This window comes from Clinocottus analis, unplaced genomic scaffold, assembly GCF_023055335.1.
Source record: "Clinocottus analis isolate CAN_PGR_092001 unplaced genomic scaffold, fCliAna1.0.p SCAF_4, whole genome shotgun sequence".
In the NCBI taxonomy this organism is placed as follows: Eukaryota; Metazoa; Chordata; class Actinopteri; order Perciformes; family Cottidae; genus Clinocottus; species Clinocottus analis.
In genome coordinates this window covers 10,665,623-10,689,441 of record NW_027176153.1, presented here as the reverse complement: position 1 = coordinate 10,689,441, position 23,819 = coordinate 10,665,623, and the positions used below count along the sequence as shown (strand labels likewise).

Genomic DNA, 23,819 nt, shown 5'->3' with positions numbered 1-23,819 from the left:
GCCACATATCAGAACAACTGGGCTTTATAGAAAAGCTGTTGTTCTAACTTACTTTGGCGTGAGAAATGTCCGTTCTCGTGTCAAGTCTGATTTTTAATCATTGAATGAGCACAGTTGTCGAAAAAACACTGCGTTTTGGCAGGTAAATGTTATTTAGGTGTGTTGGCGTTACCAAAAATGGCAGTATTTCCTGATCTGTTAGTCGCCGACCCCTCCGCCGTGCGTTGTGACGCTGCCGTAACGTGGGGTTTCCCAGACCTGAGTGCAGGGTTACCGCGCCCATCTCTGCTGTTTGATGGCCGGAGGAAGAAGCGACTGAGATCCTGGCGTGAAGGAAGAAAAAAAGAGGGACAACGACGGTGGGAAAGACGAGAAGGGATTTTTTTTGCTTTGAGTTGGAATTTGCGTCGAAACGGAAGAACGCTCCAACGGGACTGTGACACGTCTTTCTGGGTGAACACCGCCTTATCTCTGCGCCTGTGTGCCGGTGTGTCTCCCCCCTCGGCGGGTCAAAAACTGGGTTCGGGGAGTGCCGCTCCTCGGTAGCTGAACCAACGTTAGCTCAATCTTAGCGCCTGGGCGGAGAGAGGAGCGACAAGACTTTGCCGTTTCCAGTCAATGTGATTTAAACGACGGATACCCTCGACTGAAAGCGGGTAAGTTTTATGTAATTTTTTACATGGCGCTTCAGGAAATGCTTTAGCGTTGAGTGTATGTGCAGTCGGCTAGCCTGTCGAGCAGAAAGGGGTTAAACCCGAGAGCCGTTAGCTGCCGTTAGCGGGCTGCTACCTAGCCGTCGCTGCCAATAGAGTGGGTGGGGGTCGCTGTTTAAGAAACTCAAAGCATTGCGTTAACTCATGTGTCTATTCAGCAACTTTAATCGGTTTTATGGCTTACGGTTGTACCCGGTATGCTAGCGACGTTAGATAATGCCCCGTGCTCATGTATATTAGAAGGGTAACGTTAGTTGGAGAACCTTTGGGTAGGTTAGCCAGCACCCCTCTCCAACGTCCGGGTATCTTCCTACCACTATGGTTCAGCTAATTTGGCTTAAACTGGATCTGCGTTGCTTTTTAGCCCATTTATCCGAGCCATTTTTAAATATGTGGGTTCACTTTAATCGTAATATTGAGCCCAGTCACCCCCTCTCCAAAAAAACACATTGTCTCTGTACGTTGGCACACATTTCACATATTTTACGTCGTATGATTTCACGTCACCTGGTGAGCTCGCCGCACATTTAGAGCACAATAGTATTGACTAACCCCTGGACGAGCTGTGGTCATTTCATAGTTTCGACTTTTTGTACTTGCGTAACTAAAACAAACGGAGTTTCGGATTTACTTCCTCTCGTGTTGCAAACTCTATGGCATATATCATGCAAATAATCAGCGGAATGAGTCTAAATGTGGCCACCTCGCCAACACAATCGCCGCCGCCACCCCCACGGTTGCATTGCCAGTCCACACAAGTCGGCCAGCAGCCTACGTTTGCATCCTGGTATGGCCGATGTGTGTGTGCACTCTCCGAACATGGCAGCCAGAACAATCTGCCCCGTAGTGTTATCCTCCTCCCCCGTGAACGGTGTTGTCGAGCACCGCTTTTTTATGCCAAACTCGTGCATTGTATCTCTGATATTTGCCTTTCTCAGATTATTTACGTGTCTGCCGAATTCCTCAGTTGAAAACTCTTAACAAATTGTGTTTAAACGAGCTCGTTGACCTCGCAGCGTTTTAATTCAGTGAATCGAAACCAACCCATCATGCATTGTGGCCCCTGTGTGCCACAGCTAACGCTACATGTTCACATTCACACGTTTGAGCTGGACACCAAGTCACCTAGTCCACCGAAAGTACTGGGAAGGAAATGTGGGAGGGGTGATTCGTTATTGCGATTCTTACATTTTAATGCACAATGTATAAAACTGACATTTGTGTCTACTAACAAGCCGGGACACAGATTTTAAGATCGCGTTGAGAAAATAAGCGCCGCGGTGGAGCTGGTGGGGCAATAGCCATTTTAGTTTCACGAGAATCAAAACCACTGTCAGTTTGCGAACACACCGTTCGACCTACAGTCGAACTTCTTCTCCTAATGACGTGAAAACGAGATCGTCTAATGATAATTGGATTTAGACAATCTGTTTATCTTGATCACGGATCTGTCGCGGGCCAAGTTGTTAGCCGCTACACCGGGCCGCGCCGCTCCAGAGTATCTCAAGCTTTGGAAAACGGACACGCTTTACCGACAGTGACACCTCAAACTCGTGGGTCGCACTCCCGCACGATGTGTTTGGTGCAAAAAACGTGGGCTCGCACATGTGTTTATAGTGGTAACGTTAAAGAATCCAAAAGATGCTTTAGCAACTAGTCAGATGTGCTGTCGCAGGAAGTCTCGCAGAGCGCCGCCTCCTCTAGCGCCGAGGCGAGGTAGATTTGTAACGTTAGCCGAAGTTATTGACCAGCACTGGGAAGATATGGCATCTACAGAACCCGCTACTGGGGGAGGACAATCTGATTTATATTCGTTTACATGACATGTTAGGTGTTTTTTTTTAAACGGAGCTATTTGTATTTACTGGATTACAAAGATGAATTCATTTTGCCAGTGTGCCCCCTCCCTCCGCCTCCTCGAATGAATGGGTTCCTGTATTCAGGGCCCAAGCAGCTGCAATGAACAAGATGGCGTTCAAAGCCTTTTTCATCACCGCTTTTTCTCAGTCTGAGAGAGACAGATGCCGAGCATCGGATGAGTTCAGGCTTGGCAGACTAGATTTCTTTGATTTCCCCATTGTAAACATGTACAAAATGTATTTGTACCAAAACGGGATTATTGTTTTTAAGCTGATAGAGAATCCTGCTTAGTTGAATCTAATATGTGCATCTCAGATTCAGGACAACATAGTGGGAAAGGGGTGTTATACAGCTTGACTGAACATTAATACCATGGAACATAGTCAATAGTTTTAATGATTTACAGAAATAGACATGTTTTAAATATTTTTATATTAAACTTAATGTCGTATTTTGTGTAACCACACCTCAGGGAAGTTAGACATATTCTTAACTCTGTCAAATGTAACTGAATAGGTACAAAATACAGATCTCCAATTAATATATACATACATGTATATATACGTACAGATATATATATATATATATATATATATATATATATATATATATATATATATATATATATATATATATATATATATATATATATACATACAGATATATATATATATATATATTTATATATATATATATATATATATACATACAGATATATATATATATATATTTATATATATATATATATACATACAGATATATATATATATATATATATATGTGTATGTATATATATATATATATATATATATATATATATATATATATATATATATATATATATATATATACATACAGATATATATACATACAGATATATATATATATATGTGTATATATATATATATATGTGTGTGTATATATATATATATATATGTGTGTGTATATATATTTGTGTGTGTATATATATATGTATATATATATATATTTGTGTGTGTATATATATATGTATGTGTATATGTATGTATATATATAATGCAGTGTTGTTGTTTTTTTGTCGCCCACATATTTTATTTTATCAAAAAAGGCACATTGAAGAAATATGACGGTTATTTTACTTTATTTAAAAGAAATGATCAGCCACAGTTCAGTTCATAGTATGTTTATCATGTTTTTTTTTAATGTTGGTTATGCACCTATCAGTTTTGAAGGGATGCAATTTTGCAATGCTGCTAAATGGCCCAATTACATTTATATTAAATTAGAATCTTTAAGCATAGATCCCAAACTTCAAATTCTCATCTTATTTTTTTTCTATGGTACTAAACCACCTGAGAAAACTCAGCAACTGCTGCTTCAGTGATGTCTCGCAGCTTCACTGGAATTTAAGATTGTGCTTTCTTTTATCAATTATTTCATTGACTGAATTAGTCCAGCATTTGAGACGTATGTATGTATCTTTTAAAATCAATAATGTGTTTAGTTGGAGGATGGACCTGTCTGGACACCCAACAGTCTCCAGTCCATAAAACATTGTTCCGTTTCATGTTAATCAGCTTTTGTGACCTGGCCATGACCCAAACAAGACTGTCACCCAGAATGTGTTTGATATTCTGTCCAGTGGCCCTTGTGGACAATGATGGCATAATCTGCAGGCATTTTTGAAAATTTGTAATGATATAGGCAATGATACAAGTGGTGTACAGCGAGTTTATCTGAAAGCAGGTAATGTGTCTGAAATACTTTTGTCCCTGGATTTGCACAAAGCCAAGCTTGTCAGTAGCATGAGTGTCACCACAAGATAATGACCATGTGTTAAAAGCCTGTGTCATTGGCCTTTTGTGCTGTGAGGGGGTGAGGGGATGGGGAGGTCTTTGTTTTTATCCCGCTGATGTGTATTTTTCTCTTTTTAATCTGCGAGTGTAGGATATGAATAGGATTAAAACCTCTGAGGATTTCTCTTTGGGATTATGTGGATTTCGTCAGTGATAGTGCTGATTTTTTTCACTTCTGATATGATCCTGCTTTTAACTATGTCTACACAGCCTATTTAAAAGGGGCTCTACCAAATAGTAGCTGGCTAATAGGCAGTAAACTTAACTTTTCAGTGTGACATTTTTCACAGACTGGGTGGGTGCTCATATCTTGGGATAGTCACATTAATTAGTTAAAGTCTCTCATATTTTACTGTGAATCAGCACCATGTCATGCTATTTAAAAAAAAGCAGATATCATCATACGATTTGTTTCTCTGCGGACCTTGCTGTTTTTTTTTCTCCAGCAGAATAGGTCTAATTACTCATTCTGACTTTATTTTTAGCATTATTGGATGGTGCTGTATAGGGTTGCAACAAACACCACATTTTCTATCGCTTTTAATCTATCTATTTTAATGATTAGTCAATTAATCTAAACTATTAATCCCTTAAAGAGGGCATATTATTTAAGCCTGAAGTTTAACAAAATAAATAATACAGATTTTATACAAACAGTGCATCATGTTTAGAGTATGAGACGGTGTGCAGCGCTGCCCAACTCAAATATTGGAATCAAAGGTCTTTTAGATGTTAGATGCCTGTTGTAATGTAAGAATTTCAACATGTTCTGTACTTAGCCTGGCTCTTTTCCTGGAAACTGTTTCCAGCTGCAGAAAGGAGATGCTCGGAAGGTGTTTATGTAGTAGGTACACACAAGTGAGACTTTTGAGAAAATTGCCAGAGGGAAATCGTGCCTCATTTGCTTTCCATCACTGCAAAGGATCTGTATTTTTAGGGAGGTGCTGTTTCCCAAACTATTTTAGAATCTTGGTTGTCACTGATTGACTGATGACATTGTGCCTCATCCCCACAGTGATTCTGGCTGGATGTTTCTTCTAAGTCCAACCCAATCAAAGAGTCTAGCATTAGACACAGGCCTCTTCTCTGCAATACATACTGCTGTTTTCTGATTCTGTCACTCTTTTTTTGCGGCTATTGCAAAGGCCTGCACTGTCACAGGCTTTCTTATGGGGCCAGGGATGTCGGTCTGTGATCCAGGGCAGCTGCAATTACACTGTTTGGTGAAGCATCTTTGTAGGCCATCTCAACCTCCCACCTTCTTAAGATGTACTGTCCTATTCACGGATGTTGTCAAAGGTTGCATTCTGTGTGGACTTCATCAGTCCTATAATGAGTTTGGGTGAAGACGAGAGGGTCTCATATGACTCCCTGCTGAGATAAACAGGAGCATACTCGATAGGCTTGAGAGCCTGTTCCAGCTCCTCCAGCAGACGTCACAGTTCAGGTTTGAGGTCAAGGAAATGCTTTGCTCTTTTTGGTACTTCTCGGTCTGACAGAGTTGCTTTAACAGACCACCTCGGCTCTAGCAGGCGGCTGATCATGTGTTAAAAGCTATTCCATCTTGAATTAGCTTGTGTTCAGGATTGCTTATTTGTTTTTGTTTTGTTTTCAGCTTTGAGCTGCATTCTTTAGTGCATGATTTACCTTTATTTGTAATGCATGGCCAGCACAGAGGACTGTAGATATTCCATGTCTTCCATCCAACAAATTGAGGACCTTAACTACATTAGCTGCATTGTCATGCAACACTGTCTTGATATGACTTGCAGGAATTCCAAACTCCTAAATTGTTGTTTCAGTCCAGAATGACATAGTTGCAGTGTGTCGCTCTTCAGCTAGTACAGTAGTTAAAACTATAGCTTCTGAGCTTCCAGTCGTAATTGTTAATTATGTAGCAGACCATTTACTGTAATTTTCTCTATGGCACCAGGTCACAACAACAGAAGTAATTTAAGGTTAATTTTCCGATAGAACAGGTCTACACCTTGTTCTGTTATCAAACAAACTAAACAACCGTATGTTATTGATCGTATCTACACGACGACTTGTCATTTCTGTCTCTAAATGGTCGCGTTAACGCTTCTCCTCTGCTCTCTATCGTGCACGGCAGAGTTCCGCCCCAATGCGCACAGATACGTCTGCGCACACAGGTGAGCACTGAGCACACTCACCAGCGGACAGGGAGCATCGAAAATTATGTCGCAGACGGATATATCTGCATTTTTTAAACACTCCCAGGGTGAAGATGGCAATTCTATTCTATTATTCATAAAAACACAGCTGGAGTCACAAAATTATTTTACAGAAAAAGTTCGCGAAACAATGCTTTAAGTGTTTGCGTCCCCCCCAAACCCTCACACTAATATCACATGACCATTCACGTACACTTTGCATGGGCGTGACGGTGTAAACGGGAAGCAGTATTTTCTACACACTCCAGTTGGTTTAGTTGCAGAAAAAACTGCGGAGGAATAACGGCAATGGCAAAAAGAGGGACCAGAGATTTCTTTGCTTGTCGAATTGTTGCCAAGTCATGTGATAGGGGCAGGATGAAGGACACCTCGTGACTCCTAAGACCCAATCAAGTAGCAAAATCGGTGTCTACGTCATTGTTTCCAAACTTGTTCGTTTACGACTGTCCACACTAGGAAACACTATCAAATGTTGAAATGTCTGATGAAATGTTTCTAGTGCAATCGGTCTTAACAGGGCTGGGTGATATGGCCAAAATCTTCGATCACGACTGTAGGTAAAAAATGTTTTCTGGTAATTCAAGAAATAATCTATATAAAAGACCAACATACTAAAACCCTTGTACTCCTGCATGAATTATGCATGTGAAAACTGAAAAGTACATATTTTCTTATTTATTCAGGACATTTTGTGCAAAATAATGAGATTTTTCTGATACATTTGAGTAAGTAGCTTATATGCCTGTTATTAGTTTAGAGCATGTAATTGTGTATCACGATATCTCATATGATTGAAAACTCCAGGGTTGGGTTTTAGTCTGGATAGGCAGATAGGCAGAAAATATTTTCCTTCATGATTGGGTATTATCAGCCAAGACGTGTCCTTCTCTAATCGCATGATCCAAACATCAGCGTTAACTACCGGTGATTTTGATCAATGTGAATAAAGAATTACAAGCCTTGCTGACTTTGTTGTCGTCAAACATTGCAGTTGTTGTGCAGTTAAAGTCTCAGTTTCATAATGCTGCTCCTGCTTTAAAGTACAGGAGGCAAGCTATTATTTGACCGCTTAGCAACAATTCTTGTTTTAGCGGCACTATTAGACATTAGGGCTGTCAACGAATATTCAAAATTCGAAAATATATTCGAATAGTTGTTAAAAACCGAATTTCGAATATGAAAATTAATATTCGAATGTAAAAAAAAAAAAAAAATATATTTTGGAGGAAAATTCTCGTGAATCTGGCAACCCCCGCCGCAGCCACGACGAGGTGACAAGGTGCTCAGTGTTGCCAGATTGGAAATGGAGAAGGATCGTACCAAAGGCTCAAAATGGTCATATTTGGAGGATTATTATCGTGCATCTGGCAACCCTAAGATCGGTCGACCAATGACAGTTCTCTCTACCGTCAGAGCTCACGCAAGTAGGTGGAACGTAAGATACCGTTTCAAAACTTGTAAGAGCGTAATAAAGACCCAGACAAACACAAATATCCAACTAGGCAAAATCCCGGACGTTTCTGGAATCCCTGCCGGACGCATTTTTAGGTCTCGAAAAGAGGACATGTCCGGGTAAAAGAGGACGTCTCGTCACTATGTAAGCTAGAGTTAGCTTACTGTTCAACGACAAGCAACTTAAGGCTACATCTCCAGAAGGTGCCCCAAAGAGAACATGGGATAAAATGTGAAACTTCAGCGGAACAGACACGTCGGGATACGTATTTCTCGCTGTCCACCACAAGTTCGTTGTCTGCGAGAGAGAGAGAGGGAGAGTATCTTGGCCGTTAGTTAATTTACTTATTTTGTGTAGGTAATATGTTGTTAAATATGTTTAACTTACCTATACAAGTAGTTATGTCTCGTTGTATTGATTTGCCCTGTTATTGACGTGCCTATTGCGCCATGCGCAACCAGATATTTGAGTATATTTGAATATACTTGTTTTTTTTAAAGCGAATATTCGAATGTCATTTTTGAGCAATTTTGACAGCCCTATTAGACATCGGCCTACTAACACATGGCCAGTGTACGAGAATGGTCATGTGATATGCGTATTCAGGCGTGGTAGTGTGGAATAAGATTATTACTGAGATGGCGCTTCAATCTTCGCCATAGCGGAGATCATTTTTGTTAAAGTGGATGTTGCCTTAATTTATTTTGGCCATTACTGGTTGCCTCTGCAGTATGGCACTCATTACTTCACCTTTTAGGTCTGATGTATTGTAGTTGAGTAATAAAAATCCTTTTCCTCTTCACTCACTCAGCTTTTACAGCTGAAACCGTTTCGTCAAGGGTGTTGCATGTCCATAGTCAAATGTGGGGTTAGAGATTGTGCTATTGCAGCTTTCTGTTGCTAGGTTGCTGTGAAAGTTGTTTGTTAAACGATCTGCTGGCAGCTGAGATTGACCTGTTTAATCTCATATATTTGAGTTGATTATTAGTTTCACTCAATAAATTATAGTTGGTGATTGTAACATCTGTTTGACGCACATACACACACACACACACACACACACACACACACACACACACACACACACACACACACACACACACACACACATCGTTATTACGAGTTGCAGGTCTTCCTGGTATTTTTAACCCTAAATGCAAGTTGAAGGCTCAGGGCTCCAGTAAACTATTTTTCAAATCATATTTGGTGTATTTATGAATGTGGTTAATTACAGCGCAGGTCGGAAATGCCAGTGCACTCACAAAAACAGGAGGTTTGTTCCTCCACACCAGAAGGTTGAGTTTGCATGATCCAGTGAAATGAATACAAACTATTCCTGCACTAAGCCATATCTGATGCATATGATGCATGTCTAGCTCTTTCCTATTACAGGAAATTGACCAGGAACCAGGGAACTTTTTTTTGGATCTTGGGGACTCTACCTGCATCTCAAACCTTTGTTTTTTTCTTTTGTTTTCTTTTTTAGTTTCAGTATGACTAAAATGACTAAAATGACATGACAACCAATTGCAATTGCACATTGGGGAAATGACTGAATAGCTAGCTACTGGGACACACTGATCTTCCATTCACATGATAAATATCGAATGAAGTAATGGAACTGGCATCGTCATTGTTTTAATGATAATACTCTAATATGTACTATGAAACATTTTCTTCCAAACCTGTTTATGCAATACTTTTGTACAGTAACGCAGAAAACATTTGTCTCTGTTTTGCTTAACATGTTTTCTTGTTGGTTTGATTTGAGGTTCCAAAGCTATCACCAGATTCAACATTACTAAAGAAATTCTACCTAAAGTTACCCCAGTGTGTAGTTTGACTGGAGTGCTGGTCTGCATTCTTAACTGTGTGTGTGTGTGTGTGTGTGTGTTTGTGTGTGTGTTTGTCTATATCTATATGTCTATATCTATATGTCTATATGTCTATATATATATATATATATATATATATATATATATATATATATATATATATATATATATATATATATATATATAATATGTGTGTGTGTGTGTGTGTGTGTGTGTATATATATATATATATATATATATATATATATATATATATATATATAGACTATACATATAGACTATACATGTGTGTGTATATATGTATGTGTTGCTGTAAAAAAAACATCTTCAAACAGACAAGAAAGATGTTGATGTTTGGTTGCACCAAACCATACATCCTGTCACGAAAGTGTTGTAATGAATGCACATACTGTTCCACCTCTAATGAATGGCTTGTCAGCACTGACCAAAAGGTCTTCGCCACTGTTTTGAATAGTCAAAGTAAGTTGCACCAGGGCAGCTTCGTGACCCACACATAAACCTGTCGCCACTCCGACACGGTGTAACTTTGCTGAAAGCCCAACACAAGCCCTCGTAGTGCTTTGCCTATGCACTTCAATGCTGGCCCTGCTTTGAATAGACCGTCTCTTGGTTCATTTACATTTTAACCTTTTCATTTGGCTGTTTAACATGTGACCAAACCTCAATCCTAAGATATCTGTAACAGATGCCTCATATTTAGTTTTATTTTGTTTTAAAAGCAAGAAAAGTAGTCACTTTGGCAAAAGTGCCATCTAAAGGTGCTTTGGCATGCTTCCCTGAAATATTTCTTTAAGCCATTGTATAGTAAAAGACATTGATCTGTTGAAATTTTAGCAACATTTAGAGGCTAGATCTATGAAGAACTTCATATAGGTGTCTCAGGTACTGTACTGAAGTACAATTTCTCCATTCGTACTTCAACTTACCTACATCTCAGAGGGAAATATTGTACTTTTAACTCTTTAATTACTAGTTAGGCAACTTTGACCATTCAGAATCTTAATACGAAATATAAATTGACTAATAAACTAGGATGTACTATAAAGTAGTATACAGCCTGATAATTAAGTATGTTAAAACAGGAGACGGTATCCCAGTTTAAAGACTAGTCTGGTAAGTTTCTGACATCCATTGCCGCAGAGCTTGGTGCTGGCTTCCGTAAAGCAACTACCTGCATGGTTTGATTTAACCAAGCTTCTTCAAGTATCCACAGGAAAAGGCTTGTTAACAGACCGATGTTGGGTTTTTAATAGCCGGTATTGGATCATTTAAATGAAGATTGATTTGAATCAGGAAATGCAGCCTCAGTGGGCTAGCTGTCATGTGACTCTTTACACACGCTTGCTCCTCTCTTAAAAGCTTGGAGAGAAAGCACGCGGGGAGGAATAGGATTATTAATGCAATCAAAGGAGTGTATTTTATGTTTTTGAAAAAGTCATGCTTTTGGCTTTGGGCTAGCCTGACATTCCCTTCCTTTTTTTCCCTCTCGCTTCTTTTTTAATTGAACTCCTTCATTTATCTGTATAAGAAGCTGATTGTGCAACTACTGTCCGAAGAACAAAACATATCTTTGTTAATGTATGTGACTGCCTTTTCCCCTTTTCAACTTGAACTGTTTTCATGATATTTAGTCAACATGAGTGCTAGTCTGAGCAGCAGGGCTCATGCCAAACAGTTTTTTCTTCTTCAGAGAATTGTATGACAGACCATCTTATTGTGAATTATACTCTCAGATATTGGTATTCATTTAGCTCACTTAGCTAACGCCCTGTTGGGAGTCACTTATTCTACTATAGCTGATCCCTGCTTTTTCTACTAGCAACACACCCTGTCTAGTAAGAGCACACCGCATCATGGAATGTTTCACTAACCAATCAATTAAACTCCACAGCCAGTCCCATTGATGTTATGTCCCCTATCATCAGACATTACCCGCAGTAGGCAGCTGCATTGAGGGAGCCTACGCTAAACATTGTGCCCAGTTCAAGCAAGTGTTTAGACAAATTCTACGGCTACCTTGAATAATGTTTGTATAAAGGTCAAAACCTAATTTATGTAATTGTGGAACATGTGTACAAATATGTTTCTCAATACTTTTCTGAATGTTCTGTTTGTATCTAAATCAGGGGTGGGCAAACTACGGCCCGCGAACTGTATATGGCCCGTTGGGCGTTTTAATCTGGCCCGCCAAGTATTATAATTATTCTAATTTTATTTTTAATTATTAATATTAGGCCTGACGCTATGGGCAACCTGGTGGACATACCGTCAAACCAGCAGGGCATTGCCATAACTGTCAGCAGGCAGTAACATTTAATTTTCCCAACTAGAGGCCAAGACTCACTGAGCGGAGCTACTTAGCTGTCAGATATAAGAACTTCAGTCAAGGTTTCACATTTATAAAATTATACCACAGAACTGTATGCAGGGAAGTCCTTTTAAACTCTGTGGCGGAGAGTACACAAATGTGTTCTGGCTATTGTCCCGGCCATCCACAATATTTTCTTTTCATCATGTGGCCCTCTGGGAAAAATAATTGTCCACCCCTGCTCTAAATAGAGGTTTGATATCTTGCCCTACTTTCAGGTAAGGTTTAAAAATCCAAATACACAGATCTGCATTAAAATGCATTGATTTGTATATTATATAGCACTACAGGAGAAATCTAGTCATGCAAGAATTAAGATTCTGATCTAAGATTCTGAATCTTTTCACAACATCCAACAGACAGAAGCACGTCCTGTAATTAGCACCCCTCTGTCCTGATTAAGGAATCAGGAATGTGGATCGGGAATTATTTTGAATGCATTCTGAATCGAATGATTTTTAATCTAATTGGGAAATCAAGAGTTGAAATTTAAATATGAAAAAATTATATTTTTAAAATAAAAGTTTAAAACCGTATAGCAAATAGATGAGTTAAAGATAAGAGGATGGCAACTGGAGGTAATGGGCAGTATCAGAGTTGTGGGATCTAAACGGTACTTGTATCTTCAGTGATGAAGCTTTGACTTAAGTTGAACAAAATCCTATCATTTCAGGCCAAAGCAACACTTATTTACATAAAGACTTGATTCTTTCATCTATACATCTATTGTCTGTACCCATTCATCCCACGAAGCGCATGGGCAAGTAGCATATCCTATAAGTTTACATTGGGCAGTTTGTGGGGTACACTTAAGACAGGTCGTCAGTCCATCACATGACAGATGTACAAAGATGTATAACATACATTTGTTCATGGTTGTACATTTAACCATTCATACTTATAAATACACCTAACCTTGAGCTGAATAAACATTACATCCTCTGTAATTGATGAGATCTGGTTTTTCTTTAACTTTTAGGTAAGGTGACGGCTGTTCAGGAAATGCAAGGTTTTCAGCATACACTTATTGCCCCTGGCTCCGAGTCCGCTGATGTGAAAAGGTTCTTGTGTCACGCTTACAGCTTCATGCGTGTCCTATAATTTTTTTTTCTCTCTCTAAAACCAGCCCTTCACCTCTCTTTTACTATGAGACTTCAATTGACTGGAATTATTATTAGCTATTTTGTTAGTGCATTTGTCGTTCTACTTGGCCCATGTTTGTCTTGTATGGATATTTTAGTGGCCAGAGGTTGCTTTGCCACAAATAGCTGAAAAATAATCTTCTGGTACGACTCCTCCTAGAGTTCACACCAGAATAGACTATTCAGGAAAACGGTAAAGCAGCCTTTTGAAGTTAGAAAATGCTGAACTGTACAGTTTCCTTTTTTGCCTTAAATGAATTGTGCACCCAAATTCAGTGGATCATCATGAACAGAACTGTGTCAGCTTATGCATACTCATTTGTAGCCCCAGGATTTTGCTCCACTTTCAACGGAGCAAAATGGGTTGTGGGGCCCAAGGCTATTCATTTTCAGTTCAGCCATTCTTCTTAGGACCCATAAGGATTTGAAATCCACCTACTCCTCAGACTGTGATAAAAGGCATAATCCACATTGTGTCAACCTTTACTCGTGGCCTGCTGTATGACATTAGGAGGAGTGGCCAGTACATGTCACAGTGCACCTCACACTCTGCATTGTCGGGGCAGAAACCTAGACATGTCGAATCATTAATAGTATAACGACTATAGACACAAGGGGCAAAGTTGGGCTTAGTAGTTTGTTTGAGTTGGTCTGAGTTTAGACAATTAAATATTCCAGTTACTTCACTACATTTTTTTGTTCTGCCCCAACTTAAGTGTTTAAGAAAGTGGGTCTTTGTTTTCAGCCCAAAACAGTCCACCATAGTAATACCAGGACTTACCCTTGTGATTGTAGTTTTAAAAATATTGCAGCTAAATGTATCTAAAGCAATAGTTTAGGCTCGTAGAATGTGTTTAAATGTTTTACCAGGAAAAACAATCTCAAGAGAATTGCTGTTAAGGCTGCTTGTGGTGTTTAGATAATTGGAGAAAAATAATATGGAAAGTAACCCATCAGAGCCGACATACGTTAGCTTCAGGATTGGTATTGAAACTTGTATGTTTCAATATCAGTACCGTCCTTAAAATATTTCACAAGATATTCATTCATTCATTCGGATGCAAGCCATATAGGGAGAGTAAGAGTTCACTCTCTCCTCTAAAGTGATGTCTATGCCCTCTGTTTGGGGAAAAACCACCAAGCCATAGAAAGTGTGTGTTGGAGAGAATGAATTGAGTAAAATTGGATCCGGCTTTTAAGAAATGTCCTGGAGCTATCCCCTTCTGTCTTCTTATACTGCATCATCAGCTCCCTTGTTCCTGCCTTCTTTGTGACTTGGTTGTGTTTCAGCTACATTTACCATGCATCACTTCCCCACAGCACTTAGTTGGACTTCCACCCACCAACCAGACAAAAAAAGACGCATGCACTTACAGTATCATCTAATATTTTGCGCTAGTCAAAACTTTAAAAACATTGACCACTTTAAAAATGTTAAAAGAGAACTTACATAAGTTAATTTTTTTTACCAGGAATCATCCATTATAGTTGTATTACCTAGTTCTTTTATATTGAGTATCCAAATATGATCGGATTGTTGTGCCTTTCTTTTGTACATCAACTAGCTTCACAGCGCACATTCAGTCCAAGGAGGCTAACGGTAAATAAGGTTTGGACATTATCTCCCCAGCTTGGAGTTCAAATGCATTATTAAACCAAGAGCAAAAATTCAGCAGTGTGGTCCCCCCTAAAGAAAAAAAAAAGAATGGATTTGGGACTTATTAAGCCAAAACAAAAAACAACCCATCACAAATGGATCGGGGCAGCTCACTGATATAAGCTGCCAGTTGTTTACCAGATTGGCAACATGATGGTCTAAGTGACAGTCAGAGCTGGTCAGTGGCGACGCTGTTAGTACTGGTTAGACTGGAGGCTTTGAGCACAATGTGGGCTGGCCTAACTCAAATTGAGAGGGCATGGGGGTGGGAGAATGCTTTTAAATATTGCAGGGTTTTCTTCCGATGGCTGGATGGAGAGGAGAAGAAATGAGGTGGTTTCTCTCCAGACAGAGTGCTTTTCTAAAAGCCTTTCCGGTTGCATCAACTGAAAGTGCAGTCCCATTGTAAGCCCGGCATTGGAGTGTCGGAGCCTTCTGCCGTTTTACCCTCTCGACATTCGGAAGAAAATTAACATTTTAAAACGGCACATAAAACACTTTTCTTTGCCTTTTGTCAGGCCTGAATGAGATCCAGTAACCTTGTTTGCTTTTGAGGTTTCTGTGCATATCCACACTTTGGATTCAGTATGGCAGAATTAATCTCAACTGCAAATCAAAAATAAGCCGTGAGAAAACAACTTCATCAGACGCGTGTCATATTGAATTTCAGTTATTGTAGTGGCCAGCTCGACATGAATCTCTCCCTCGCATTGCCCTGCTTGGCATCTACACTCACTATACTCAGCTTCTACCTGACAGTCAGTTTTGATTATTTGTTTACGAGTATGCGATCGGTCTAATCTAAGTCAGACTGACCTAGTTTTGTGTGAGGTGCCAGCCTATCCTCTAGGCTTGCAGCATCACCACAAACAGCGCCTCCTGCTGATTCACTACCCTCCTTCCTGATTTTATCCCTACGTTTGTCTGTTAACATAAGCCTGCCTGTCAGGATGTCCTGTTGCAACCTGTTATTGTATTGCGGCTGATTGCATAGCCTGGTTCAAAGCCTGGATGGACACTGACGAGTGCAATAGAGGCAGCAGAAAGTGTATTTGTAAAGTGTGTGTGTGTGTGTGTGTGTGTGTGTGTGTGTGTGTGTGTGTGTGTGTGCTGTCGCCACATCCGCTGAATGTTTTGACAAAGGAAGAGAGAGAGAGCACAGCTAGGGAAACACCCTTAAAAAGGAAACGCCTACTTTCGAGAGGCTACGCGCTCGCGTTAAGTCGGAGGCAGTATGGTGACAGACTATCAGTCGCGAAGTCACAGCCAGCTACTGAAAGTCTCGCTACAACAAAAAGTCCATTCCATCCCCTTCTGTACCTTGTGCTATGTGGCTCTAGGATTAGCAAATCTACCACAACCTTAGTGTCACTTACTAACGCACTAGACTGTAATATTGAACAGAGAAGTGAGGGAGTAGGAACAATCAGACAGGTGAAACTGGATGCCATCCTTGTGAAGGCAATGGGTGGCAAAAGATGGTATCCAAGTAGGAGGGCGTAAATTATTAAGCCCACCACCCTTACTCCACCTTTTCCAATACTACAGTACCGTGTGCTAATTACCTGTCTGTCTGTCTCAACACCTGGATGTATATTGTTATTTTTCTGTGCAAAATTAGCATGTCTGCAAATTTCACTCAATGTTTTTTACTGGCCAAATGCTGTGTTACATTCATCTTACAATACAACAATAAAAGACAGGCTTTAAGTCCACTGAATACCCATTTTGGTCTATGTAGAAGGCTATTATATGATCCTAAATATGTATTGTCATATCTGGCCGGCCCATTCTGCACTATACACGAAACACACCATAGTCAGGACTTGTTTCTCAGTACACAGCATCTCTGGATCTAATCTAAAATTACAGTGCTGCAACTACACAGTGAAATTGTGCTCGAGGGCAACTTTGCTAGATGACCCCCATTTATCGCCAATCCCGTCTCATAGATCATTAAAATATTGCGACAGCAATAAAAAGAAAATGGTTAAAAAACATATATCGCGACAGCAGTGGGTCATTTGTTTTGTTTGTTTCAAAAAGACAGGCTTATTGTACTGGATTGCATTATGTTGTGCTGCATTTTCTGTGGCGACTCCCTGTACAATATGTACAGCACTTTGTACAAATGAGCATACAGTACAGAGTATTTGGCTGAATACCGGATGAGTAAAGCTATATTTTGGGAAGGCCGCAAGACGTGTTCTAAAAAAAAAAAAATCGTCAAAAAAAATAATCTTATCAACCGACCTTGGTCGCGTTAAAACTCTGCTCTGTATGCGCGCACACAGTGGACAGAGCGGTGAAAAATATGTTGCGTGCTTTTCAATGGGATTTGCTGCTTTAAGCGAACACTATTTTAAGCTATCAGCTATCAGTTTTAAAGCCTAACAGTTCAAGTACATGCGGGTCAAGACAAACAGGCTGCAGCCTGGAGCTCCATAAACAACGTTTCTGACTATATCGAGAGTCTCTGGGCGCAAGAGGAAATGCTGATTTTTAAAAGTTCACCGTCCGCCGTTAACAGGTTGCCAAAAGCCGATCTTTATGAGATCTCTGCGAGGTCTTTCTTCTGTTGCGTCTTTCATCAGAAAACAAACAGACCTCAGCTCATTAAGCATGAATTGAGTCCATATTAAATCTACAACCGCGTTTTTAAAAAGATGTGTAGAGGAAAGCAGGTCACTAAGCCACTGATGCAACCTGATGCTCTCACATCTGCACTTATTCTGTTATGTTTTGCAAAAAATAGCTTATTGTTTTCCACAATAAGCTATTTAGTAGTAACTAAATATTATTTTTTGCACAGATATAACTTTATTTTCATTTTTCTAACAAAGTGATACAAACATGTTTTTCCTACCATCATTGTTGTGGAAATTCTTAATAATTTTTGTGAGGAATTTTGTGATTAGACAGTTCACATATAGTATAATTAAAAGGTGATCTGTGCAACTTTGTTGTTCAGGAAGTTTGTATCAAACAAGTAGCCCTTTGGATTATTTTATACCTCAAAGTAGCTCTCGGTTCCAAAAAGGTTGGCAACCCCTGGTGTAGGCAGTCTCTGCTCAGTCGTTAATGCTGGAAAGCTAACTGAGCCTTGCTCCTCTTCACCAAGGGGTTAATTAGCAGCTCCCCTCCCAATTGTCCTCTGCTTGTTCACTCTCATTAGTTTAATCTGGCTCTGTCCTCCAACTTGCCTCTCTTGCCTCTATCCTCTTGCGCACCAGAACATCTCACCGCCTACCCGACTCCTTATGTCATCAAGGTGGAGCCTTTTGTCTTCCCCTAAAAAAATATACTGTCCAACCCATCTGAACCGTCATGTGATCTCTTATCTTTTCACACCTGCTGCCCTACTGTGTTTATTTGGCCATTGTGGTTGTTTTTATTTATTCATCAAATATTATTCAGATATTGGATATTAAAATTGTCCTCATTCTTGTTATCAGAGGTCCCCTTTTGATGGTTATTGTGCTAATGAGGTGGACATAATGTCTGTTAAGTTGTGTTGTCCTTTTCCATAACACTGTATGGTTTCAGAACATTAAAAAAGTATTTCAAAGGTAAAGAGTTCTTTTTTGCCTTACATTTTGAATATATTTAACTTTATTGCGAGGTACTATTTAAAAAAAGAGTTAAACAATTGTAAAATTCCTTGTTTTCCAGTCCGTTGAAATATAATTTTGTAGAGTTTTATTTTTTTTAAACCCTAGTTTATATAACGAAACCTCTGTAGAAATGTTGTCCAATCAGGACGCAATCTAACCCACTGAAACGTCTGTATGGTGAGAAAATAAATGGTGCTCGCATGATCATTGCCATTCAGGAAGGAGAAATACCAACCAAGTGTGTTAGTGAGCGTGGAGTCAAATTACACTTCCTCTCTCCTTGTCACTGTGTTGTGCTCGAGATGTCGGAGCTGATAGGAGTGGCTGGAAAATGTGAAGTCTGCTCCCCTCCTCCTCTTTCTCCTCCTCCTCCTCCCCCACCATCTCTCTAAAAATAGCTGGCAGAAAGAGAAGGCAGCGCAGTCGAGGCTGTATCTGTTGGGCTGCCAGTGGTTTCAACACTCCCACCAGCAGCACAAGGGAGAGAGAGTTCTCTAAAATCACACCTCTAATACCAATCACCAATAACGACTGCTGCCGTGTTATACTCTTTTGTCGGTATAATTCTTTCTAATCTTCAAATCTCTACATTTCTTCAATTAGACATTAACCTATTTTGTAAATTGTTTCATTTTAGAAACTAGGTTGTTTTTTTTAGCACAGGCATGATGAGTAAAGTGGAAATTTATGCAATGCATTAATGCAAAGCAGTCTGAAACGCACCCAATTTTAAAACCGTTTTTTTCCCTGGACCAAACAGTGGAAAGTTCTTGACAGGCTACATTGATCACCTGACTTCAGGCCAACCGATCATGTGTTTTACTGGTTTTAACCAAAAGTAAAGAGGAAAAGTCCCTTTTTTAAATGAGAAAAAAGAGAAGATGGCTGCACTACAGGCCTAGCATGGCATTACCAGGAAGGATATCAAGCGTTCATTCGTGTTAATGGATTATACATATCTAGCAGTTATTGATTCAGACTTTTTGCAACCAAATATGTTTTTAATTTCAATATATTTACCCAAATGTGTTAAATTAAGCTTGGTGCGCTTTATTTTCTAGATGGAACCCATATGTATAGACCCTTTAATGGAAACTGAAACCAGCCTTAAATTAAGCCATTGTTTCACTACCAAAAAATACCTATGGCTTTCTTTTTACCATCTAGTAGTCACCTCTCCAATTGCTATAGTTAATTTGATAAATCTACTACACCTGAATAAAGCTACATTGTGAACAACAAATGGATAGAAATCTGCAACATGAGACTAACGTGAGCTGTGGGCACGGTCCTGCTTAGTTGAAGACGGAGCTAACATCATAGCGACATTTAAAACGGCAAATTTAATTAGACGTTTTCAGGTTTATTATATTGTAACTCATTCCTATACATGCTGCGCCGAGTGATTGCAGAAAGTATTTAAAATGCAATTGTGGCTTTCCATTTTATTTTTAGGTTGTCCGAATCTCTTATTGGTTTTTATTTATTAAAAGGCCTACATTTTCCATTTTTGGACATGTACGTTTTGCTATTGTGCGAGTAAAACATCTTGACTACTTGTCGAAGCTGAATGTCAAGCTTGGATCATTTAAAGCCGGGACAACTAGCGCTCGCTTGCAGACCAAATGGATGCGGTTAATATGTTATCGCTGCCACAAGACTTGTGTGACCATTCAGCCATGTTTAGCACTGCAGACTCCGCTCACATAATTTTTGGGCCATGGGAAGACGCTACCCCCAGATCAAATATGTTTATGGGAGCAGAATCTGTGGCATCTGCACAGAACTGGGTGAAAACATGGACAGCAGAGTTTTTTTTACAATGAACACATTTGGACTGGAGGTAGAAGATTACCTTACTTTGGGGTTTTAAAACAACAATTCAAGAACAATGCCTGTATTTCAATTGCACTAGTATGATCCTTGAGTTATTCATAAGTTTTAGTGTACGTGAATCAATCTAACCCAGAACACTGGTCAGGTGTTACCGTTGGGTATGCTTTCAGATTCCCAAATTTGTTGACAAGTTGATGTCTTTGGTTAAAAAGACACCGGTAGGTTACATTACCTCTTAATCAGAGGGTTATTACAGATAAAAGAATAATTAGTCTGTGATGACCATGATATGTTTTTATCACCATGATTAAGGGTTAAGGCGCCTTGCTTGGGTGCAGACGCAATTTTTTTTACAGCGCTGGCCAATCAGGTGACAGGTAGCTACTGAGATGTCAAGGGCTTGAAGGATAAGATGTTCATTCAGAAGGTCTCAACACTCCTTAAGACAAAGGACTTGTATCGAAACAAGAAGGTAAGGTGTGTTTGCAGTGCAAATGGTGCTGGAGTTGGCTTGTAGTTGACAGATGGGCTATTACGTTACTATAAGTTTGCCAAATGGACATTTTGTTTTAGAAAAAAAATTGGGAGTGTAATTTGTCCTTAAATTGAGGGAGAGGGTATCAAAGGAAGCAAGTTCCCGAACTTATTTCCACCGGATGGGGGTCACTGAAAATATGTCATCCTGTGGTTAACTGTTCATATGGTTCATCTGATTTTGAAAGTTTTCTGACTTACTCTGACTTCTACAGGCACTTCTAGTAGTAATGGTTGCACTGCTTACACTCTATATTTCATTGGTGTCCAACAAGCCTGTTGGCCAAAGGTCATAATTGTTCCAGTCGTATATTTCTACTTGATTAGAATTCGTCTTTGTTTTATGGAGAGTGAAAGTGTCAGTGTTAAGAGTGTCAACCAGAGGATTGAGGTCAGCAGGATAGCCGCTGCTTTTAGGATCATCAGCAGGTTTTGTCTTAACCGGATTTGGCTGGAGGAGCTGAATCAACTGTGTCCCAGGATTACTGGGATGACATTGGAGGAGAGTTTAGAGTCCAGAGGCCAGAGCACTGACGGCTTCGTCAAACCATACTCATCATTGGAGCACTTTGGGGTTCCAGTAGTGCACCAAATCCGAAGCTGGTCTATTGTAGTGCCTCTCTGCTTTCTCGATATCTGGACCTAATACTTGCTTCTTCCGTCAGTAAAGGGGTATGTTTTGCTCCCTTATAACTAAGTGGATATTTTCTTTTTAAACCTATTTTTCTTATTTATTTTTGCCTTGGCTGTTGACTAATGATTATCAGCTGCTTAGTGTTGCCTAATCTTTGCCCAAGGGTTTGCTATTGTTTGTGAGGGAAGAGAGAACAAATTCATCATCTTCAAACATTTTCTTTTAAGCTTAAAGTAGCTGCAGAGCGCTTGTTGCTAGGTAACAGTTTGACGATGGCAAGGACAAGTCTTGAGTCTCGTCTCAAAAGTGTTGGGCAGTTGTGATTCCCTGTAACCTTTGTCTTAAATGGATTTAGGAGGCACTGTGTGATACTCTGCTGCAATATGTCTATAATTCAATCATGTATTTGGCGCATTCGGAGTTAAAAAAAAAAAAAAAAAAGGTTTGCAGTGTAAATTACTTTATTGTACAGTTGAATGTATGTTAAGCCTCTAATGTCTTGTCTCCCCAGATCAGAAAGAGTCTAGGCGGCGGCGCGAAGCACACCATTAGCAGAGGAAAATGAGTGAACTGGATCAGCTACGCCAGGAGGCTGAGCAGCTCAAGAACCAGATCAGAGTAAGGCCTTCAAGTCCTTATTATTTTGTTATATTTGTTTACAAATCCACATTTGGTGCTCCAGAGACTGATGTTTCAAACTGGTGTTTATGAAAGCAGATGCTTCACCAAGAAGTTTCCCATTTTGATGCCTCTCCATATTGACATTACAAAGATATAGCAGAAATTAAGCCATTTTAGTTTTTGTGCTTCAAAACACAGGTCTGTCTTGGTTGAGTGTCCGAAAGATCGAAAGGCTTTTACAGTTTTAACAGCCGATGACATGTTAACAGTGGATCAAATTGACTGAATGTATTGCCGACAACGCCATTAATCAGCCACCAATGACTGCGGCGTGATGGCAATATTCCATCATGAGCGACTGTACTATATTTCACAGATGATTAATGCGACTTTAAGCTGTCTGCTAAACCCCAAACAGGGTTTCTATTTGCGTCATTGTAGTGACATGTAGCCTAATGAGATTTAATCTTAATTGCTATGATGCAGAGTTTAAATGCTGTCATTTTTCCTACTTTTATTGCTCCATAATTGCAAAAATGACATTTATTTTTTTGGTTGGTATTATGGCTACAATGCACTCAAGCTGAGATCACATAATTATATATATATTTTTTTTTCCATTTTGACGTAGCACATTGATTTAGTAATTTAGGAACCACAATATTATATCAGGGTGTGACGGACAAGTTCTACAAGGGGCAAATGTTATAACAGATTTTAATGGTTTGTTGTGTTTTAGGATGCCAGGAAAGCGTGTGCGGACGCTACCCTGTCTCAGGTAAGATAAGATTTTCACTATCTCAAATATATTATACAATGTACTAAAATTGCTTTGATGTTCAACTGTAGGTGGTGTTTATACTGAGTGCGTAATTTGAAGACTGCATTCTTTTTTAGTATTTCCCACTAATACCTCTTAAAGCTTGAGTGCAAACAGCATGAAACGACATATAGTTGTCTCAAAGTGACTTTTCCTCTCATCTTTATCTTGTTTAGATCACAGCTAACATCGACCCTGTTGGCCGAATTCAGATGCGCACTAGACGGACACTGAGGGGGCATCTGGCTAAAATCTATGCCATGCACTGGGGCACTGACTCAAGGTAATCTCATTTCACTCAATTCTATCCATTAACTAAATATTTCATCCCATCAGCCCAGCCCCCCTTGCCTAAATACAGGAATTTAATATAAAGGCAAGCTTGACCGTCTTTGTGCTTGTCACTTCACCCGAGGGTCCTCGTCAATCCCATGACATTCTACAATAGCTCACTCTCGACATTTTTACAAAGCGATCTATTACATTAACATATACTCTGTACTAGGATTCAAAAGCAGGATATTTGTGCACATGCACAATAGGTACAAAAATGAATGCACATTGGGCATGCATCGGTCACTCTATCGTTAAATGTGAGTGTGTGTGTGTGTGTGTGTGTGCTGTGTTTGTGTGCATTGGGAGTGGGGTATATGGGTAGGGGAAATACTCAAAATGGAGACA

General features: G+C 39.6%; 1 protein-coding gene across 1 annotated transcript in view; it reads left to right on the top strand.

Annotated features, from left to right (window-relative positions):
• The first annotated feature begins 269 nt into the window (after positions 1-269).
• Positions 270-23,819, top strand: part of LOC137800029 (guanine nucleotide-binding protein G(I)/G(S)/G(T) subunit beta-1) — a 33,862-nt gene continuing 10,312 nt past the window's right edge. Inside the window, exons 1-4 of the mRNA XM_068597015.1 lie at positions 270-656; positions 22,209-22,315; positions 23,058-23,096; positions 23,315-23,421. Of these exons, the coding sequence (XP_068453116.1) occupies positions 22,259-22,315; positions 23,058-23,096; positions 23,315-23,421 (203 nt within the window). The 5' untranslated portion in view covers positions 270-656; positions 22,209-22,258. The remainder of the gene's footprint in view (positions 657-22,208; positions 22,316-23,057; positions 23,097-23,314; positions 23,422-23,819) is intronic.